A 19,063-nucleotide genomic window follows, 5' to 3' on the forward strand; every position below is an offset into this window, starting at 1 on the left:
TATCCAAACCAAAATAAACACAGTCGCCACACGAGCCCGCGTGTTGCGTAATGACAGCCTTAAGGAGCCGGATGCGCCGCGTATCCAAGGCAACCTGAATCAGTCTCAGCAGGTGTGGTGGCATCATGTCTCCTGATAAGGTGAGGGCGAAGAGTGGAGAGAGGGGTGAGGGCGCCGAGACGGGGACGAGGGGGAGGCCGATAAGGCTCGAGAGGGAGGGGAAAGGATGAGAGGTGAAGTCAGAGGTTGAATGTGATTACTGCAAAGAGGAGAGGTGGGGGGGAGGGGGTGCCAGGAGGTGGGGGAGGAGGAGGGAGTGAGGCATGATTGGATCAGGGAGGGCGGGGGGGTGAGTGATGCGGCGGGTGAGTCAGAAGGCAATGAGAGTGATTGGGAAGTAGCATGCTGCTTATTGTATGCCACGAGGAATCAAATCAGCAACCAGGCTGCTGTGCACGTGTGTGTGTGTGTGTGTGTGTGTGTGTGTGTGTGTGTGTGTGTGTGTGTGTGTGTGTGTGTGTGTGTGTGTGTGTGTGTGTGTGTGTGTGTGCTTTCACTGCAGAGAAAGCTATTAAGCAGTAACAGCACAGACAAAGCTAACTGAATTACATGTCCAAAAAGACGAGATTACACTTGCTGCGACACGCACACACACACACACACACACGTGCACACACACAAAAACCGCCATGTTTAACAGAGGAATTGTGTCCCCACACACAACATGCTCAGGGACACAAAATCACACAATAACACTTATTTACATTGACTAGTGTCTGGATGACAGAAGGGGTCCAAGAACACAGACGGCCTGTGGGTGTGATGACGCACAATAACACACACACACACACACACACACACACACACACACACACACACACACACACACACACGCACAGAGTGAGATAGGGACCTTGGATGACTTTTATAAATCTCAGTACACTTCATAAAGCCCGTTTATGAGAATTACCACATCATTGTCTGCAGAATATAGAAAAATAAAAAAAATGTTTTTATTTTACAATTTGTTATTATTGCTGCTAGAAGAAAGGAATGTGGCTGTAACAATACAACAACACAATGTGAAGTACAAATATTTTTTGCCAAGATAAATATTTTGTCAGGACATTATTGACCTGTAATGTTCTCGGAGGAGAGGGCTTGTGTCGTCTGTACACCCAGAAACATGACACAGAGCCGACATCCAGGACAGAGTGTGCACGGAAGTGAGGCGAGTGATGCTCGTCGTGACTGCTGTTGGTTGATGAGTGTCATTTAAGGTGCCTGAAGAGAAGACACAACTTCTCCTGCGACTGAGAGACAGTTGATGAAGTTTATGAATTATCTTTCTGCGTGCACGCACGCCCTAATGAGTCATCAACAAATGAATGTTTTGTTCCAGCAATTAGTCACGATTACAAGCTGCGTGTGCACGTCTCGCACAGTAATGTAGCCGACAAGCTAGCGGGTGAGTAATGCGCCATTGCCGTGGCCGAGGCGTCATCTGTTTTATTCACTTTAGTTTTAGTTGTGTTTCATTTTGCTGTCGACAAAATGTTGCCTTCTACTAATTGCCACATTGATGTGTCAGTAATGCGGCCTTAACACCACGCGGCACTCTGGTGGTTTCAGCAATAACGTCACCGTTTTGTCTTAACATCATCCAGACATGGTCATTTAATGAGTTGAACCTGTTCAATGCTGTTATCACAACGGTGTTAATCTTTACCTTTCAGTAGACTGCTCGAGGGTGGGGGCGCAGGTGTGGAGAACGATAGGTATTTTACAATATTCCATGAAATTACAGGTGTAGATGTCCTGCGGTTAACATGTAATTTTGCAATCACACGGGAGTGACCTCAAAAAGAAGACTTGGTCGCAGCAACTAACATGATGCCGTTGTAATGTCTATAACTGCTTGCATTTTGCTTTCTTACCACTAGGTGCTGCTAAAACTCACACACTCTGCCTTTACCTTTATGTAAATATGCTCAGGTGAATTTAAACCTTCAAGATCCTCATAGCAATGTGAAATATTAATATATGGACATGGAATGAATATTGCTTGCCCTTTTCCTCACAATGCCTTTACGCAATTTATCGAGCGCGTGCCTTGTGTGTTGGTCCCTAAAACACCAAATGCAAACAAACAGAAATGCACAGCATAGTCAGTCCGGCCCGGCACTCCAGCACACGGAAGGATGGCTCCCAGAAAAGGACAATATAATTACAAACTGATTGCAGGTCAAGTCCAGGCGGCATTTAATTAATCCGCCTTAATTAACTACATGCATAAATGGGTGTCTTAGGCGGCAGCCACACTCAGTCAGCTGAACATATACAGACATGGAGAATCGGATTACGAGAACTCTCGCTGGGAGGATGTACTCTTGATGGGGTTTTTTTTTTTCTTCTCCTTCCTTCAGTCTGCACAGTCCGCTGTCAGAAGTTCCTGATCTCGCGGGTCGGGGAGGACTGGATCTTCCTCATCCTGCTGGGACTCGTCATGGCCCTGGTCAGCTGGGCGGTGGACTTCTGCATCGCCATCTGCCTACAAGGTGAGTCATCGAGGAAGGACAGAAGGGCGGAAGGAACAAAGGTCTGGGGAGGTTTTTTGGAGAACGCGGACGGCACACATGGAGAAGTTTTAGGACTCAGCTGGTCATAACACTGGGCAAGTCCCACAATCTTTGATCCATCATCCCAGACCCCCAGAACCCTCAGTTGGACCTTCCGTTTGTTCGGAAGGAGATAAAAAGAAGTGACACCAGAAAGAGCTCATTTCCAGAAAAGTGTATTTTTCGAAAAGCACACTTTCTGTACGTGCAATAAGCAACGACAAAAAGAAAGATATACTTTCAATGTTCTGATTTCCGGGGACAGGATAGAGAGATAAATTATTACAACAACAACAAAAAAATTGCTTTGTGAGTTTTGTCATATCGGATATTCTTGAAACATCTGCACTGAAAGCATCTCACCATATAAAGACAGTTGCCTGTGGTGGTTTATTGGAAGAGTGTAAGCAAGAAGAAGCTGTGTGTGTGTGTGTGTGTGTGTGTGTGTGTGTGTGTGTGTGTGTGTGTGTGTGTGTGTTTGTGTTTTAAAGCAAAGGGAGATAGCTGTCAGTGGTGAGAGGCAAAGAGATATTCCTGCAGGAAGCCGCGGAGGAGAGAAGGTGGTGGAAGCGTTAAGATAGAGTGGCAGCTGATCAAAGGACGGCAGGGGGGGGTGGAGGAAAAGCCTCTTATGGCATCAGTCATCTACCTGCGAGGTAGGAACTGGAGACTGAGGCAGGGGGATGATGGGAAAGGAAGGGATTTATCAAAGAGAATTCATTCCAGCTGGAAGACAGGCGGAACAGGAGAAAAGTTGGCTGATCTCAACACTTATCGGATCAGCCCTCACGAGACCAAGAGTGTGCGTCCGGTGCCTGGCGTTGCGCGTTACTGGTGCGTCACTCCCGTGGTTGTTCACGCCGTCTGTGTGTGTGTGTTACGTGTGTGTGTCCACAGCACAGAAGTGGATGTACGGCGGCCTGGACAGCAACGTCTTCCTTCAGTACCTGGCCTGGGTCACCTACCCGGTGGTCCTCATCACCTTCTCAGCGGGATTCACCCAGATTCTGGCTCCCCAGGCTGTCGGTACGACAAAACACGCGACAAGGAAACCCCCGCGGAGCGTGACACAATTCACAGAGCGCTGTTCAAAAAAAAAAAACAGCCCCAGATTCTGCAGATAAGGATGCAAGAACTGTGTCAGCGGCATTATTGCATCGGATAATGTGTTGAAGGAAAATTAAATTACTGACAGCTTGAAACAAAATCAAATAATCTCACCTCCAGAACCTCCACAACGAAACACTGTAGGCTTATTTATTAAAAAAAAAAAAAAAAAAAAAAGCAGGAAAACTGTGCACGTTAATTCATTGCCGTATTCATTAATTCATTGAATTACATGACAACACTGGGCGTAACACCAGTTTTCGTGACACATGAGAACGTTAAGACGGGATCCTTCCACACGGGGTCTGTGTGAAGCTCAGCGATCCTCCACCTGCAGCCTGGAGCCATTTGTGCAGCGGAAGCTTTGGCTGTCAGTTCAAGTCAAACAGGCTAAAGAGACGAGTGCTCTCCTGAGATACACACCCATGTTGTTTTTTTCTCCCCTCCCATCACGTAGACACGCCTTCTTTTTCCTTCTTATTTATCCGCTGCTCTCTGCATTTCACTTTGGAGTTGTTGCCGGGTAAAGAAAGATGAGAATTATTTGCTGACAGAGATCCCACAAATAAACAAACAAACAAATCCAATTGAAATTCACCAGTACCTCACTTTTTCACACACGAAAACAAAAGGCTAAAGGAAAATTCTGCATATGCAGTCAGTTTCTTTTTCCTTTTGCACCCTTCTTTATTGTGTTTCTTCTTAAACAGCCCTCTCTGCTTTCCCTCTCTCACCGCTCTGCACTCCTCTCTCTTATGCACAATGCCCTAACCGATCGATGAAGTGTCCAATCATGTGTAGAGAGGAGGCAAGGGGCAAGAAAACGAGCTGAAAATGAAAAATGTAAATGTGAGAAAGAAAAAAAATACATCTTACCTCTCTATTTAAACTCCTGCATCTCGCACTCTCCTTCACCTTTGTCCGTCGTTTATTCGTATCACTTCAGACTTTGAGAGCTTCAGGGCGACGTGTCCGTGCTGTAAGGTTGCTTCTCTTTCTGTTCCCAGGTTCAGGTATCCCAGAGATGAAGACCATCCTGAGGGGCGTCGTGCTCAAAGAATACCTCACCTTCAAGACCTTTGTGGCCAAAGTCATCGGCCTCACCTGCGCGCTGGGCAGCGGCATGCCGTTGGGCAAGGAGGTGACGCACGCACGCAGGCACTCACACACACACACACACACAACACACTATACTGAGCCACACACTTACTTACGTATGTGAGATCCCGATGATTAGATAAATACATAACCCAAAAAAAGACATTTGCTGCTGCTCACAGGAGCAGTGAGGCAAAAACTAAAGGTAGTGAGTCACCACGCCTGGGTTTTTTTTTCCCCATTATTTTTTTGTGTGTGCGTGTGTGTGAGCGTAAGCGTAAGCGTGTGCGTCCTTTTCTGACGCACATCAGGGAACCGTCACACTGACATGTTAACGCAGTACGAATATAGAATACACTCTGCAACCTCTAAAATGCCTTTCCAGTATGTCCGGCCCGACCTTGTTCCAGTTCAGCTGTAGAGCATCGTGATAGGCTGATGCAATAGGTCTGGCTGGGTTTTTTTCAGCTCGGCCTTTAAGATTCAAAAGGCTGGTACACATCCACGCACAAACACTGTCAGACTGAAATTTTTATTTTTGTCGTTATTGATAGATCACTCTTATTTTCTTTGGTTCAGACAAATACATGCAGCCTTGACAGTTTCGAATGTGACTCGAGTCTTTGTCAGAAGCGTCATCCGACGCGCTGCTGACGCGTCATTTAACAGCGGGCCGACTCGACCACATTTGAGAGGTTTTTCAAAGCTTCGGTGTTTCCATTGCCAGTTTTTTTATTACGATATTTACGGTAGGTTTTGCGCAATTCTAGAGGTCATGGAAACGCAGCTACTGTTTATGGAAAAAAAAAAAAACAGACAAATTGACTGTAAATCATTTGTATAGTGCCATCTTTACATGTTGAGCAGGTCAACTGTAGCCAGCTGTTCCCACCAACACTGAGGAAACAATGGCAAGGACTCTTTAAAAATCTCGAGAGGGTCGCGACTGAGAAAAAGGGGTGAGGGACGGGTGGAAACTATGAGAACAGAATACAAATCTGACCGGACGTATGAAACGAGCCCTCCAGAATAGCAGCAAACATCATCAGCATTCACAAATGATATAGATAAAAACAAGGCTGGCAGGTAATACAGGATACAATGTGCCTTAAAAGCACACCGCAGTACACGGTGCTTCCCCAACAAAACAATACATCGCACTCTCCGCTCATCAGCATGCCAGGTGTCTGCATCCCGGCAGCCTGAGTCCCGGAGCGGCGCTGGCGAGCTCGGGTTCAGGTCAAGAGTTGGGAATGTTAGAGAAGAAAGGAAAGGGGAAGGGAGGGAACTTAATGCCAGCTCTTCAGCAAAACGACCCGAGAGGAGGGAGAAGAAATGTGCTGCACAGATGTTGTTTATCTCCTCTGCTGTACATTATGTGCACTGCATAACAGCAAAACAAAAACACTTTCTTCTCGCAGTGGCGGCAGACTGACTAGCCCGAGGACGTACTCGCGGAGAAATGCGTTTTTCTGCACTCCCTCTCTCTGACACACACGCACACACGCACACATGCACACACACACAAATACACACTTGCCGTGACATATTGCTAGTTTGTGACTTCCCTTACTTTTTGCACTTGTTGATCTTTAAACTTCTATCATGCCATTCCAGCAACGTTCGTCACAAAACTTGTTGTTCATGTTGTTGGTTAAGCTGCAATTTTTCTGATAAACTGACAAACAACAGATTGGAAGTTAGAAATTTTGTTGTGTTTTTTTGTTTTTTTTTTTGTCACCAGGGTCCTTTCGTCCACATCGCCAGTTTGTGCGCCGCTCTCCTCAGCAAGTTCATGTCTCTGTTCGGGGGGATCTACGAGGTCAGTCTTTCATTACTACTGTTGCGTTCTGCACTTCTTAATCAGTTTCCTTTAGACACAATCGCACCAAAGCGCAGCCTGCTTCGGCTTCTCTTCCTCACAGCTGAATGAGCAGAAAGAGCAATTTATTATACTTTTTCCCTAAAAGGGCTGTTGCTGGCGACTGCAAGTTCGCCTTCGCTGTAATAACTGTGACATTCAATGACCTTTCCATACCATCATGCAAAAAAAGAACTGACAACAGCGATACATTTTTTATTAGCACATTTAGTCGCTGTATTTAGTCTGGAAATATTTTAACTTTTGATTTTAAATTTCAAAACATTTTCATTTTAAGTATTTTGACGGCATGCTACCTGAAGCCTTTTAGCCTCTGTGCTGCTACTTTTTGTCTGACACTACGAACCAAGCGAGACGTCTGACTCGGCAGCAGCTTTAAGGCTCGCCAATGTTCTCAAACCTTTCTATCAGCTGTTTTCATGCTGAGCAGGGTCTTGTTCCCTTGTAATGCTTCTGCTGAGAGCCTTTTTTTTCTTCTCCAAGACACCGCTTGAAAGAAGGAATGGCAGGGCAGACATAAGTCGGACCCCCTATTGGAAGCCTTAGGTGGATGTTTGAGCGCCGAGTTGCTCATCGCAAAAAAAACCCAAAAAAACAAAACACTGGAGAGTTTAAAAAAGAAGAGCTGAGGCAGCTGGAATGGTGAAAATTTAGCTTTGTGTTTAGAGCAGTTTGAGGGGAATTAGAATTAAACAACCTGAAAGAATGAAAAGAGATGAAGGAGTTTTGCAAATCGTTCCTGACTGTGATGTTTCCTTCGATACTTCCGACCGGCACTCGGAAGCTGCTCTATTATTTTTCATTCTCTTGTCGGCCTCCAGCGTGTTTAGTCCTCTTTGCCAAGAGTAAATACTGTTTGACAAACAAATAGAAGCCGTCGCAGTTTATTTTTCCTATGTTTGTTCTTTTATAATACCTTGACACACTGCAAAATCCCCCCCCCCCCCCAACACCTCTTAGCTTCCTTTGTTGATCACAAGGCAAACACAAGCCATAAAAGATTTTCATCAACGTTTAATCACACAGTTTTCTGTCTGCATGTTCTGTCGGGCCGCCTTTGAGATAGAGAGGCGGCAGGACGTGGAAACATCAGTGTGTGAAGAAAAAAAGATAATTAAAAAAAAAAACTAAGATTGTATGGTACCATCGGAAGTGAAAAAGTACATATTTTCCCAATACCGTCCGTCTCCTTTTTGGCCTCCATTGGGAGAGGAGTCAGCTGGGGGGAGCTGCGGAGGAAAAGGCAGAGAGCATCTCCACTCTCATCACTCCGTCCTCTGAAGCTCACCCTCTGAAGATGTGAGCGCCCCTCCTGGGGGAAGTGAAATTGGTCGGAAGATAGTTTTGAAGAGAGTACAGAGGGAGAGGGAGAGGATGGGATCCGCCGGTACCAGAGCCTCCGGTGCAGCACGTGGCCCCGAGACCACAGAGAGGAGACACAGTTTGACAGCTTTAGCAAAATTGATCCGCTGCATTAGCTGGATTGAATCACGGATACACAAATAAATATTGCAGCGCAGATGTTCGGGCTGATTAGGCTGCCGTGACATTAGTTTTGTCAGTTTTGCGCGATCCATGTTTCCCGTGTGGAAAAGGCAAAGGGCCGAGCAGAAACGGAGGGGAGAAGGAGGAGAACGTCAGAGCAGTCTCAACAGCGCACCCTGTGGGAGAGTCACCAGTGAGACGCATTGGAAAGAATCCTGTTCCGGCGGAGACGGGCATCTGTGGCCTGAAATTTAGATGTTTGACTAAACTAAACAAACAAGAAAGGAAGACATTACGTGGTCATTGCAGAAATTTTATTTCAGCCCCTCTCTGCAAAAAAAAACAGTAACAGAATACACATAACATTGGTTCAGAGGGATAAGACCAATAAAACCGATAACAAAGAAAAACAGCTCTGCCGGAGAAAATGATTCCCTGCACAACATCCAGGCTACTGCCTCTCACCACACTCTTGTTTTAGTTTGGTGGATTTTAGTGTCAGAGCTTCTTTTGTGTGAGGCTTTTTACTGTGAAATACTAAACATTTATATTGACATTTAATGAAAACTGTAAAAAACAAAACAAAAACAAAAACAAAAAAAACTCCCAGTCTGCCTGTTGACCTTTTGGTTATTGTCTTTGTGTAATTTTCATCATGGTTACTTCTCTCCATCACTCTGGCCCTGTAGAGCCGTGCTGTATTTTATTGCACATCAGTGCTGTCTGTGTGTGTGTGTGTGTGCGTGTGCGTGTGCGTGTGCGTGTGCGTGTGCGTGTGTGTGTGTGTGTGTGTGTGTGTGTGTGTGTGTGTGAAGTGTCCCCCCGCAGCCGTATCTGCTCCTCTTCAGAGCCTGAAGAGCAGTATGTTAATGTAGCGTGTGGGCTGTGAAACGCAGTTTTTGTTTCGAGGTGCTTTTAGCTGGTGAGCCGTTCTTCAGACCCTCCACACGCATGTTCCTCCCCACACGTGTGGTCATCAGGAGTGGTGTTTGGAGAGGGACCCAGCATGGGCTGAAAGGCACTGCGTGGATGTAAACAGGTTCATTTCTTGCTGAGGGTTTGTGATTAAAAACACGTGTCTTTTACTCTCATACTTGCTGAAGGAGCCTTGGACCAGGGTAATTATTAGAACTGCAGACGCCCCGCCGCTTCCCACCTCTCATTTACCCACCACTGCTTTACTTGTGCTCGTTTCAAAGTTTAAAAAAAAAAAAAAAAAAAAAAAAACAGCATGCTGAACCTCTGACATATAAGATGATTGTTTTTGTTGCAACGCTGCATTTAAAAGACTGGGTTAGGAGTCAGAAATGAGGCATAAAGCCCACTGTGTAACCTATTGCCATAAATTGTAGATCTAGAGGAAGATATGTTTTCGGTTTCATGAAAACATTATAAAGAGGTAAATGATGTCTTTTTTTTGTGAATTATCTGCATTTTACACAGACCTGTACAAAGACAGCCACATTTTGCCATTACACTGCCATCGGTTTGAGTGGTGATGGTAAAAATTGGTTTAAAACCCAGACAGAGGCCTCCCATCCAGCAGGGGGGGGGTGTTTTCGCACCATTGATTCAACACCTGCATATTTTTCATCAAGATTTAAACCGTTTTGGTTGCCATCCATTAGTGTTGCGCCACCCCGGCCATCTTTGTGTGTGTGAAGAAGCAGCAGTGCAGCATGCTAGTGTGTTTTGCTCCATTGTAACTTTGTAAGAACCAGGATTAGTCACTCACTGGCACAATCTAATGCCACTCTGGTTTTATTACTGTTTTGCCGCTAGGAGGAAAACACTCTGATTGGAATGAAGGTAGGTAAAATCAGGCATGTTAGAATGGAAAAAAGCTCCCATGGTGCATCGTGGTCCTCTTGAATGCTCTCATGCACATCATACATGTATGTATTATAAGAACTGGATACCAGACTGGCAATATGGCGGCGTGCTGATTTTTCCCAGTGGCCACTCAAGGTGCTGCAGCAAGAAAAATCCGATGGGCCCAAAAAGCATTTTTTCCCATAGACCAGAATAGAAAAAGGCCTTTAAAAAATTTACAGAAGCATGATGGGAAGTGACACTACTGCGTATGCTCTATGGGCCCATGAATGCGGAAGTCAAAAACTTTTTCGCCGTATGCGCTGGGTGAGCTACTTCATTGAACCGAATAGGCTGCCATCTTGGAGTCTGGGGGGTGTGACATCATATTCTTTTGATTTAGTTTCCTGTCAGTCTCATCGTACATTAAACAGCAGGTCCTCGTCTTAACAGAGATGATCTGTGCATGGGCAGTATTGTAAAACTTAAAAAAATAAATAAATAAATAAAAAAAATACTGTTCAGACTTTTCTGAGCAGCTTCATTTCCTTATTATCGAGGTGAAGATACAGCTCCATGTATTTCCCAGAGGTTGTCAGCTATTTGTTTAATTTTTAATGCATCCTCTTCCTCTGACTGCAGCAAGAAATAGAGAAAAAAAAGTGTGTGTGTGTGTGTGTGTGTGTGTGTGTGTGTGTGTGTGTGTGTGTGTGTGTGTGTGTGTGTGTGTGTGTGTGTGTGTGTGTGTGTGTGTGTGTGCCTTTCAGAACGAGTCGAGGAACATTGAGATGCTGGCAGCCGCCTGTGCTGTGGGAGTGGGCTGCTGCTTCGCCGCTCCGATCGGAGGTGAGTCCTCGACAGGGTCCTGCGGCACCACGAGTCTCCCGCGCAGGCCTCGTCCGACTTTCACTTTCCTGTTTGTTTTTCACGGCTCGCCTGTGCTCAGTCACCCAGACGTTGCTCCGCCTAGCCGGGAAAAATAGCCGAGGGGAGTCTGTCAGTAGCATGTTGTTTTGTCTAAAATGTGAAGAAAACAAAAATTCACCCCAGCTTCACCCCCCACACACGTCTTTATTCATTTATATCTTGCCTACAGAAAATAAAATCTGCAATATCCTGCAATAATATATAGCAACATTTGAAAAAAGAAACTTGAGTTGAAATTAAATCAGAAGAATACTTCAGTCGTCCCTATCGAGATCTCTTTTGCTGGAGCAGCTGCAGGGCCTATTCATTATGTGAGCTTTACATTCAGTTCGGTCTCTTTATTCCAAGCCGAGCAGTAACTGAGCAGACGCCGCGGTCCATTATTCTCACATTCAAACGGCCGTTCTGCAGGTGTGCTATTCAGCATCGAAGTCACATCCACCTTCTTCGCGGTGAGGAACTACTGGAGAGGTTTCTTCGCCGCCACCTTCAGTGCCTTCATCTTCAGAGTGCTGGCAGTGTGGAACAGAGATGAAGGTGAGACGAGCTGAGTGTACAGATTAGTTTGGATCATGGGCCATGTGTTTGTGTGCTAGAAAAGCAAGGTTTTCCTTTTTACCACACCCAATTGTGCAGTACAATTTCAGAAGTTGTTCCACAGAAAGACATGTTTTCAAGTGACGAAGGTGCGCGAATGCCATAAATTGATTCATCATTAATCTCGAAATTTCCACTTTATTCACAAAATGTCCACTTTATTTGCGTCAACTTTATTCACAAAATTTCCTCTTTTTTACGTCGACTTTTTCTTGAAATTTGGACTTTATTCACAGACATTCAACTTAACACTCGAAATGAAAACTTAAATAAAATCTCCTTCCTGTAATATTTTTTTCTCTTCCTGTGGCCCTCATCCTCTGTCGTGGTTTTCCGTATTTCTGTCCTTCACTCTGGCATGTTAAAATGCCGCTTGTAGTTTCTTACTGCAACATTTCGTGGCGTGTTTGGTTGGAAGTCGGGGTCGGGTCCCTCCTGCGAGCTCGCCGCTCCTCACTCATTCCCTTCCTTTGGGGGACAGATTTTTCACTGCTCTGACACTTCCTCCGCTGCACTGTGACCTCGTCTGGAGCCGCGTCTCCTCGTCTGGATGACCGCTCTGCTCCGCCTCCTTTTTTTTTTTGTTTTTTTTTTTCCTTCCATCCCTCCACTCACCCTGCCTGTGATTTGTTTCCTTCCCAGAGACCATCACGGCTCTCTTCAAAACGCGCTTCCGCCTTGACTTCCCCTTCGACCTCCAGGAGCTCCCTGCCTTTGCCGTCATCGGGTGAGTCCTGATTGGTTGATTTCCCACTCGGCACGGTGACTTTGGAGGAAATATATTTCCTTCCGGAAGCGGAGAAGCGAGACAATGAGTCAGCTTTTTTTTTTTTTATTGTGTTTTTTTGCTAATGGCGTTCGTTCTGACAGCTCGTCTCCTCCGTACCCAACAGCAGCTGACGCACTCAGACATTATTCAGCAGTCTTCTGCCAAGGTGTTGCTTCAGGACAGCCCCAGCCAGTCACCTAACATGGATAATTTAGGCTGAGAAAGTTCCTCGCCTTGTTTTGCCCGCCCTCTCAGTGCAGGGGCTCCACCGCGGCGGCGGCAATGAGAGCGAGCGCCCCCGGAAAGAATCCTGTGGCGAGACGGCAGCGGTGCCTCTCCTGCCTCCCCGTCTCCTGCTGTCTGATGAAAGAGAGACTCTGTGGAGGCAGCAGAAAATCCCTGCGTCCTTCTTTTTCTCTCTTTTTTTTTTTCTCGCTGTGCGTCTTTTGGCTTGAGGTGCGAACATCCGATGCCAGAGCGCTGACCTACACATACCGTGATTTCAATTCAACACTCCCTATGGAGCGTGATCACCAAGCCCCACACACAGGCAAGGCCTCAACCCAGTGGTTCTTGTTCAGAAAGTTTAGTCGGCGTGCTTTCCATCCTAGTTGAAAGTTTGGAGAATCATAACACAGAATGTTAAATACATTTTGCAACAAGTGGTTTTCATGAATGAAACGCATTGTTGTTAAATGGCAGAACAATCATCTTTCAGTAATTGTCTTGACAGTCTGAGTACTCTTTTTTTTTATGTATGCGATGAAGGAATAGTTTGGTGTACCGTTCTGGTTTTTCTCCTTCCTTTCTTTTCTTTCTCTCCTCCTTAGTTTGGTCGGACTCCATCTGTAGCCTTTACCAATGAAGAGCAACTAAATGCAGTAACCTTACCTCTTGGCTTAAAGTGGATTGGCTAGAACACATACAGTTGCACGGCCCTATATACAGTATAGTTCCATGTCATCGAGTCTTAAGCTTCAGCTCTCAGTCGGCATCAGAAGCCTTTTACCTGATTAGAACCCTGTTTGAACTGTGGCCCCTCTTGTTCTAAAGCTTGAAAGACAAAGAAAAAGGAGGCCGGGAGCGGCGTTTTTGCCAGCGGCACGATGAGGGCAAGAACCCTCATCATCCCTTCATCTTTTATTTAGAGATATTTTATAGAATTAATAATGCAGCAGGATAAATTCATGGGCATTATCTTGTCGGCGTAGCTGTCAGGGTCTATTCTCCTCCACTCTTTTTTTTTTTTTTCCTCCTCCCCGTCTGCTTGAGAACTGGATTCAGCTGTTCGGCGAACACTTACATAAAACGCTCCTCCGACTCTCCCACACTTCCCCCGTCGGAGCCTCCGCTTCTGGCCTCCTCGCCGCTCGTCTCCGTCGTGTCGGTTTGTTTTTCTCCTCTAATCCCCGTCAGATGTTTACATGTGGCTGCGTGTGACAGCGTGCGGGCTGCATCTACATTATAAATCAAGCTGCTCTGCGTTTGCCTCAATCGCCGGCAGAGATACATCCAAACTATTGCCTTCATTATCTTCTGTGTGTGTGTGTGTGTCTGCAGCATCGCCAGTGGCTTTGGGGGAGCACTGTTTGTTTACCTGAACCGACTGATTGTCCAGTTCATCAGGAAGCAAAAGACCATCAACAGATTCCTCATGAAGAAGTGAGTCTGTAAAGTGATGTATGATGCGATGACAAACACGCAGTTCTGAGTGAATGAGGGGATATTTCACAGGGAGCCATCACTCCTGCACAACTTAGTTTACTGCTATAGATTTTTAGAGGTGGAGATATCAAGCAACTGTCCAGGCATACAAAATGACATATATCCTATAATATTTTCTGCGCCTTTAAGCACTTTCCTCAAACTTGCTGCGTCAGGGCTTTATATGTTGCAAACTTGATAAAAGAGCCGCTAACGCCGCGCCAGCTAACTTTGGCAGAGCTCAGAACCGCCCATTTATCCAACCTGCCCCATATAGTATAAAACTGCTGCATTGGATTATATCATACCTTATCATGCCCTTATTTCCCTGCACAGATTTATGAAAAGAAAAGCGTTCCTTTCTTGGTCGGAGAAGTTTTCAAAATACATAAAAAAAAAAATGAGGGGGAAAATGGCCGTATGTTGAATCTTAAAGATGATATAAACACAAACAAGAGAGAAAATATACAGAGAGAGAGCGAGAGAGAGAGAGAGAGAGAGAGAGAGAGAGAGAGAGAGAGAGAGAGAGAGAGAGTGAGACAAAAAAGTAATCACAGCTTTTTTTCTTTTTTCTTTTTTTTAATTATCCGCTGCAACATTAGTAATGCAACGTACGCTCTAATGACTTCTGTAATGACTTGTTCATTTGCACACTGAACAGCTTTAATGCAAATGCTTTAGTTGTTTAAAAGGATTAATGGTAACTTAATCTGCCATATTTCACACTGCGGTGTCATAGGGCCTCTATTACATAATACGCCGGGGTAATTATGTCTAATATTGATTGTTTATGTATTTTAACGCTCTGTCTCTCCTTACCACCTGTCAGACGCCTGCTGTATCCTGCACTGGTCACTTTAATTGTTTCCACACTCACGTTTCCGCCCGGCTTCGGACAGTTTATGGCTGGAAGAGTAAGTTGTGCACCCACCAACCCTCCCTTACCAACTCTTATTTATTTTTTTTATTTTTTTTTACTTATTTATTTATCTCTTATGACTCGTGACTCATAATGCGGTGGAGTGGAAACAAGCCCCGTGGCATCAGGAGCATTTACCTGTCATGGTGACACTGTTTATCCATTATGCAGCCGGTGTACGTGGTCTGCAGGGACAGAGGGGCTCGAGGGCTCTGACTGTGTGTCATCCAGAAAACTTCTGCTACCTTGACGTGGAAACTCCATGCCATTCGTTATTGTTAGTCCTGGGCTTATTGCTTGGAATTGGATCTTTAGAATTGTTTTTCTAGTTTGTACCGACTGTGAGGACCAACCGTCACGCAATAAAACAAACAGACGCAGTGGAAAACACAATTTTCCCTTTCTAGAAAATTAAACCACAATTTAAGCAAGTGAGTGAGTAAACCGAACACCATGACGATTCCACTCACCCTCAAGCACTTTTAACTCCATTACCCTGTGAAATAATTCAGGAAATTAAACAATTTTATAGACAGAGTCAACAAAACTGAGTAGTGCAGAATATTTTTAAGAACGATGCCACTTCCTCTTCCCTGCAGCTCACCCAGAAGGAGTCTCTGGTGACTCTCCTGGACAACCGGACCTGGGCCAAACAGGGCATCGCCGAGGAGTTTGACTACATCGGAAACTCCCAGGCCTGGCAACACCCGCAGCTCAACGTCTTCATCACGCTGGTCATCTTCATCGTCATGAAGGTAGGAGAGCCTTTTGTGTGCCGGTTGACTTGTGGCTGGTGCAAATGTGGGGGATGTTGTTGCGGATAAAATCTGTTTATCTCCCGGCAGAGCGCCCTCTGTTAATCTTCATCTTCATCTCCCTCCGTCCAGTTCATTTCCTCTTTATTCTCACCTCAAATGCAAGATTGGCCATTTCCTTTATGCTTTCCGTTGAGATTCTCTTTCCTCAATGGGAAGTAGCACCAATTAAATTGGACTACATTGCTCATTAGTGTTCTGTTTATTCATGTCATTCCTCTCGTTAATTCTTTTATCACCGATAAAAAACGGGGAGAAAAAGCATCCCGTGTTATAAAGTTTTGTCCCCAGAAGCCTTTTTAAAAGTCTCGCTCCCTCTCTGATGGCATGATTGCTAAGTGAGAGATTTGATGGGATACATCCACACACGCAGGCATCGCTGGCGCTGCCAGGCCTGTTCCGTTTGATCAAAGAAGGTCAAATGAAAAAGGGTTAAATTAAAAAGAAATCAATTCACAGCCGGGAAAGTACAGAAAGTTGAGGAACTCTGTGTGTCTGAGGTCAGGTTGGGATCAGATCCCGACAAAAGTTCTTTATCACCGAAGAAGAGGATTTTCACTTCACCTCGCTTTCTCCTCCCTTGTTGGAAAGAGTCAGAAATTGAAACAGCTATTACCAGCGCCGTCACTGCAAAGAAACATTCCTCAGCGTTGATGACCTTATGCTCATACCGTGGAACATAAAAAATGAACAGTTTCTGCGTGGCCATTTTTTCTCATATGGGAGGGGAAAAGTGGCTGTTGCACAGACTCTTTCCTCTTTTAGACTTATCAACACAACCCGACGGAGCAGAACGCTGACAACCCACCTCAGCTCTTAGCCTGCGCGACACAGATAAATATTTCAGAATCGATACATGGAGTTTCTTGTATGAACACGGCGTGTGTGTGCGTGTGCGTGCGTGTGCGCTTTCCAGACGACGCATTGAAAGTGAACGCGCGAGCTGAACAGCAGCCAGAAGCGCCGTGGTCGATGTTACGTAAGCGAGAACAGATGGTCTGAAAAGCGCTAATAGGAAGGGAACTCTCTCATCGAGCTCTTTACATGCCTGTTTTTTTTTTTATTTTGAAAGGACTTGTTGTGTCTGCTCTGACTGTTCCTCCTCCAGAGGAGCTTCACACCTGCCTCGTTCACTTTTTATGACTGGATTTGGACTGAGCAGTGTGATGTGGGGAAAAGTTAGTTAATTTTTTTCGTTGTTTGTTTCGGACAGAATGAAGTGATTAAATCTCTCAAGGTCACTGTTTCTGCATTCTGACCCCTGTGTGTCCTGTGGTTAAACGATGTGACATTTTTCTGCGTCACCTGTTTTGACGTCTAACCAGTGTGTGTGCGTGTGCGTGTGTGTGTGTGTGTGTCTTTCAGTGCATGTGTAAGGTTACCAAAGGCAAATTCAGCTTTTTCCTATTTGTGACGTCAAGGTGTGTCTGAACATTACAAGGGCAAATAAAAATAAATAAGAAATAAAAAAACATTGTTCTTTAACTTTAATCAGGCACCTGCAAAAATCTCATCAACTGCCCTTCAACATCTGTCAACACGTACTGACTCTCGTCCCCTTGGCACGCGCACACACGCACACACGCACGCACACACGCACTCACGCACACACACACGCACACACACACACACACACACTGCTGCTGTTCTGGTGAGACTGCTGTTCTGTCTAATTGCAGCCTTTGGTTTTTCCTTATTTCTTTCTGCCAGGTGATTTTCAAAGGGGGAGATTGCTCTCTCCCTCTCTCTCCTCGGTAATGAATGGTTCTTTTATTCCACATGGCAGTCATCTTGTCTCGCCGCTCCTTTTCATGCCGAAAACTTCTCAGAGGCTCGAAATTCCAGCTGCGGCACTTTGAACAGTGAATATGTGAGGGGAAGGCGTCCAGTGGAAGGAAAGGCCGGCTGGTCACGTCGGACGGATGAGGCTGTTTTCAGTAGACGTGTTCCTATTTGGACCTCAAATCCTTGACTGAGGAGACTGAAATCATAGAAGTTAGTCCTGGATGTGACTGTGAAAGTCTTCATGTGCATTACAGTGAGCCTGAACATGCACACACACACACACACACACACACACACACACACACACACACACACACACACACACACACACACACACACACACACTAACACACAAGCCTGTAAATTTATTCAGATATTTTTGGTCCTAAATGTTATTTTTAGCGGCGTGCAATTATTCACATTAACAGGCTGTCTCGACAGGAGCTTCTTTATTAATACAGGTGTGTGTGTGTGTGTGTGTGTGTGTGTGTGTGTGTGTGTGTGTGTGTGTGTGTGTGTGTGTGTGTGTGTGTGTGTGTGTGTGTGTGTGTGTGTGTGTCAGAGCTGGAGGGACATTAATTGGAGTGGGAATATACGAAGGGCCCTTGAGGGTCCCTGGAGGCCCCCAGGCGATAGACTGTCCTCTGAATGTGACAGACACACACACACACACACACACACACACACACACACACACACACACACAAGCATAGAGACAGTCCCAGATGACCAAAATGTTGAAGTGGACAAATGTCGCAGAATGTGCGTCATAACTGCTACACTTGACCCACAACGTCCTTCCTGTCTCCCTCCAGTCACTTCCCTTTGCCCATTTTTGTTTTTTTGTTTTCTGCCTCTGCTTCTTTAAAACATGTCAACATATTCCTAAGTGTACGCATCAGGTCAGTCATCAGTATTCAGGAGGATTCACGTGTCAAACTTAAATGTAGAGGTGCAGTAATTCTCAGAGAAAATTTGTAACCCACTAATTTAAAAGATAAACACAATTCCCCACGAGGTTGACAATTGAGGTTGCATGACAGCGGCTGTGTGCCAGATGATGGGCCATCACATGCCAGAACATCAAAAGTATACAAGCATTTTACCAACAAAAAATTAAGGAAAAAATAAATAAATAAATAAATAAAATTAGTTAGCTTGTTGTCTTAACTCCTCCATGTGGATCTCTACCATGCGTTCATTGCAGAAGGTACTGAAAACAACAGTGTATGAGTCCATAAAGTAATATTAGTAGTACAAAAAAGAGAGAAGAAAGCTTGATCAATCAACTACTAAAGTGGTCATCAGTTACAGTACGGTGTCTGAAGTAGGTGTAATGACGTTCGTGACGCATTAGCGGCATTATCCTCTGAGGAACCGAAGGAACAATTACACTATTTTTGTACTACATTTGTAATATCCACAGCTTTTGCTTCTGAAATAGTTGAACCCTAAAGCAGCTCCGTGACATACAAAACCCATTATAGGCACTATTAAAATTAATGTGGCTCATTAGGTAATTTTTAATTGGCTCTTAATGTAGAG

The 19,063-nt window shown here is 45.1% G+C and overlaps 1 protein-coding gene and 1 long non-coding RNA gene across 7 annotated transcripts in view; one reads left to right on the forward strand and one right to left on the reverse strand.

The window, feature by feature from the left end:
- The window catches only part of LOC142895624 (chloride channel protein 2-like), a 92,247-nt gene that overhangs the window by 37,118 nt on the left and 36,066 nt on the right, over positions 1 to 19,063 (forward strand). For all 6 annotated transcript variants that reach the window (XM_076036831.1, XM_076036832.1, XM_076036835.1 and 3 more), the window contains 10 exons: positions 2,427 to 2,558; positions 3,516 to 3,644; positions 4,733 to 4,866; positions 6,568 to 6,645; positions 10,770 to 10,848; positions 11,341 to 11,466; positions 12,169 to 12,253; positions 13,856 to 13,957; positions 14,829 to 14,913; positions 15,518 to 15,673. In XM_076036831.1, coding sequence (XP_075892946.1) covers positions 2,427 to 2,558; positions 3,516 to 3,644; positions 4,733 to 4,866; positions 6,568 to 6,645; positions 10,770 to 10,848; positions 11,341 to 11,466; positions 12,169 to 12,253; positions 13,856 to 13,957; positions 14,829 to 14,913; positions 15,518 to 15,673 — 1,106 coding nt within the window. The remainder of the gene's footprint in view (positions 1 to 2,426; positions 2,559 to 3,515; positions 3,645 to 4,732; positions 4,867 to 6,567; positions 6,646 to 10,769; positions 10,849 to 11,340; positions 11,467 to 12,168; positions 12,254 to 13,855; positions 13,958 to 14,828; positions 14,914 to 15,517; positions 15,674 to 19,063) is intronic.
- On the reverse strand, positions 458 to 1,775 carry LOC142895282 (uncharacterized). The gene is made up of 2 exons (XR_012928197.1): positions 1,364 to 1,775; positions 458 to 1,313 (listed from the first exon to the last, which is right to left on the reverse strand). It is a non-coding gene; the product is annotated as an uncharacterized LOC142895282 (long non-coding RNA).

The sequence above is a fragment of the Nelusetta ayraudi genome, unplaced genomic scaffold (assembly GCF_046127955.1).
Source record: "Nelusetta ayraudi isolate G7.1 ecotype Tasmania unplaced genomic scaffold, CSIRO-AGI_Nayr_v1 ptg000048l, whole genome shotgun sequence".
NCBI classification, from domain to species: Eukaryota; Metazoa; Chordata; class Actinopteri; order Tetraodontiformes; family Monacanthidae; genus Nelusetta; species Nelusetta ayraudi.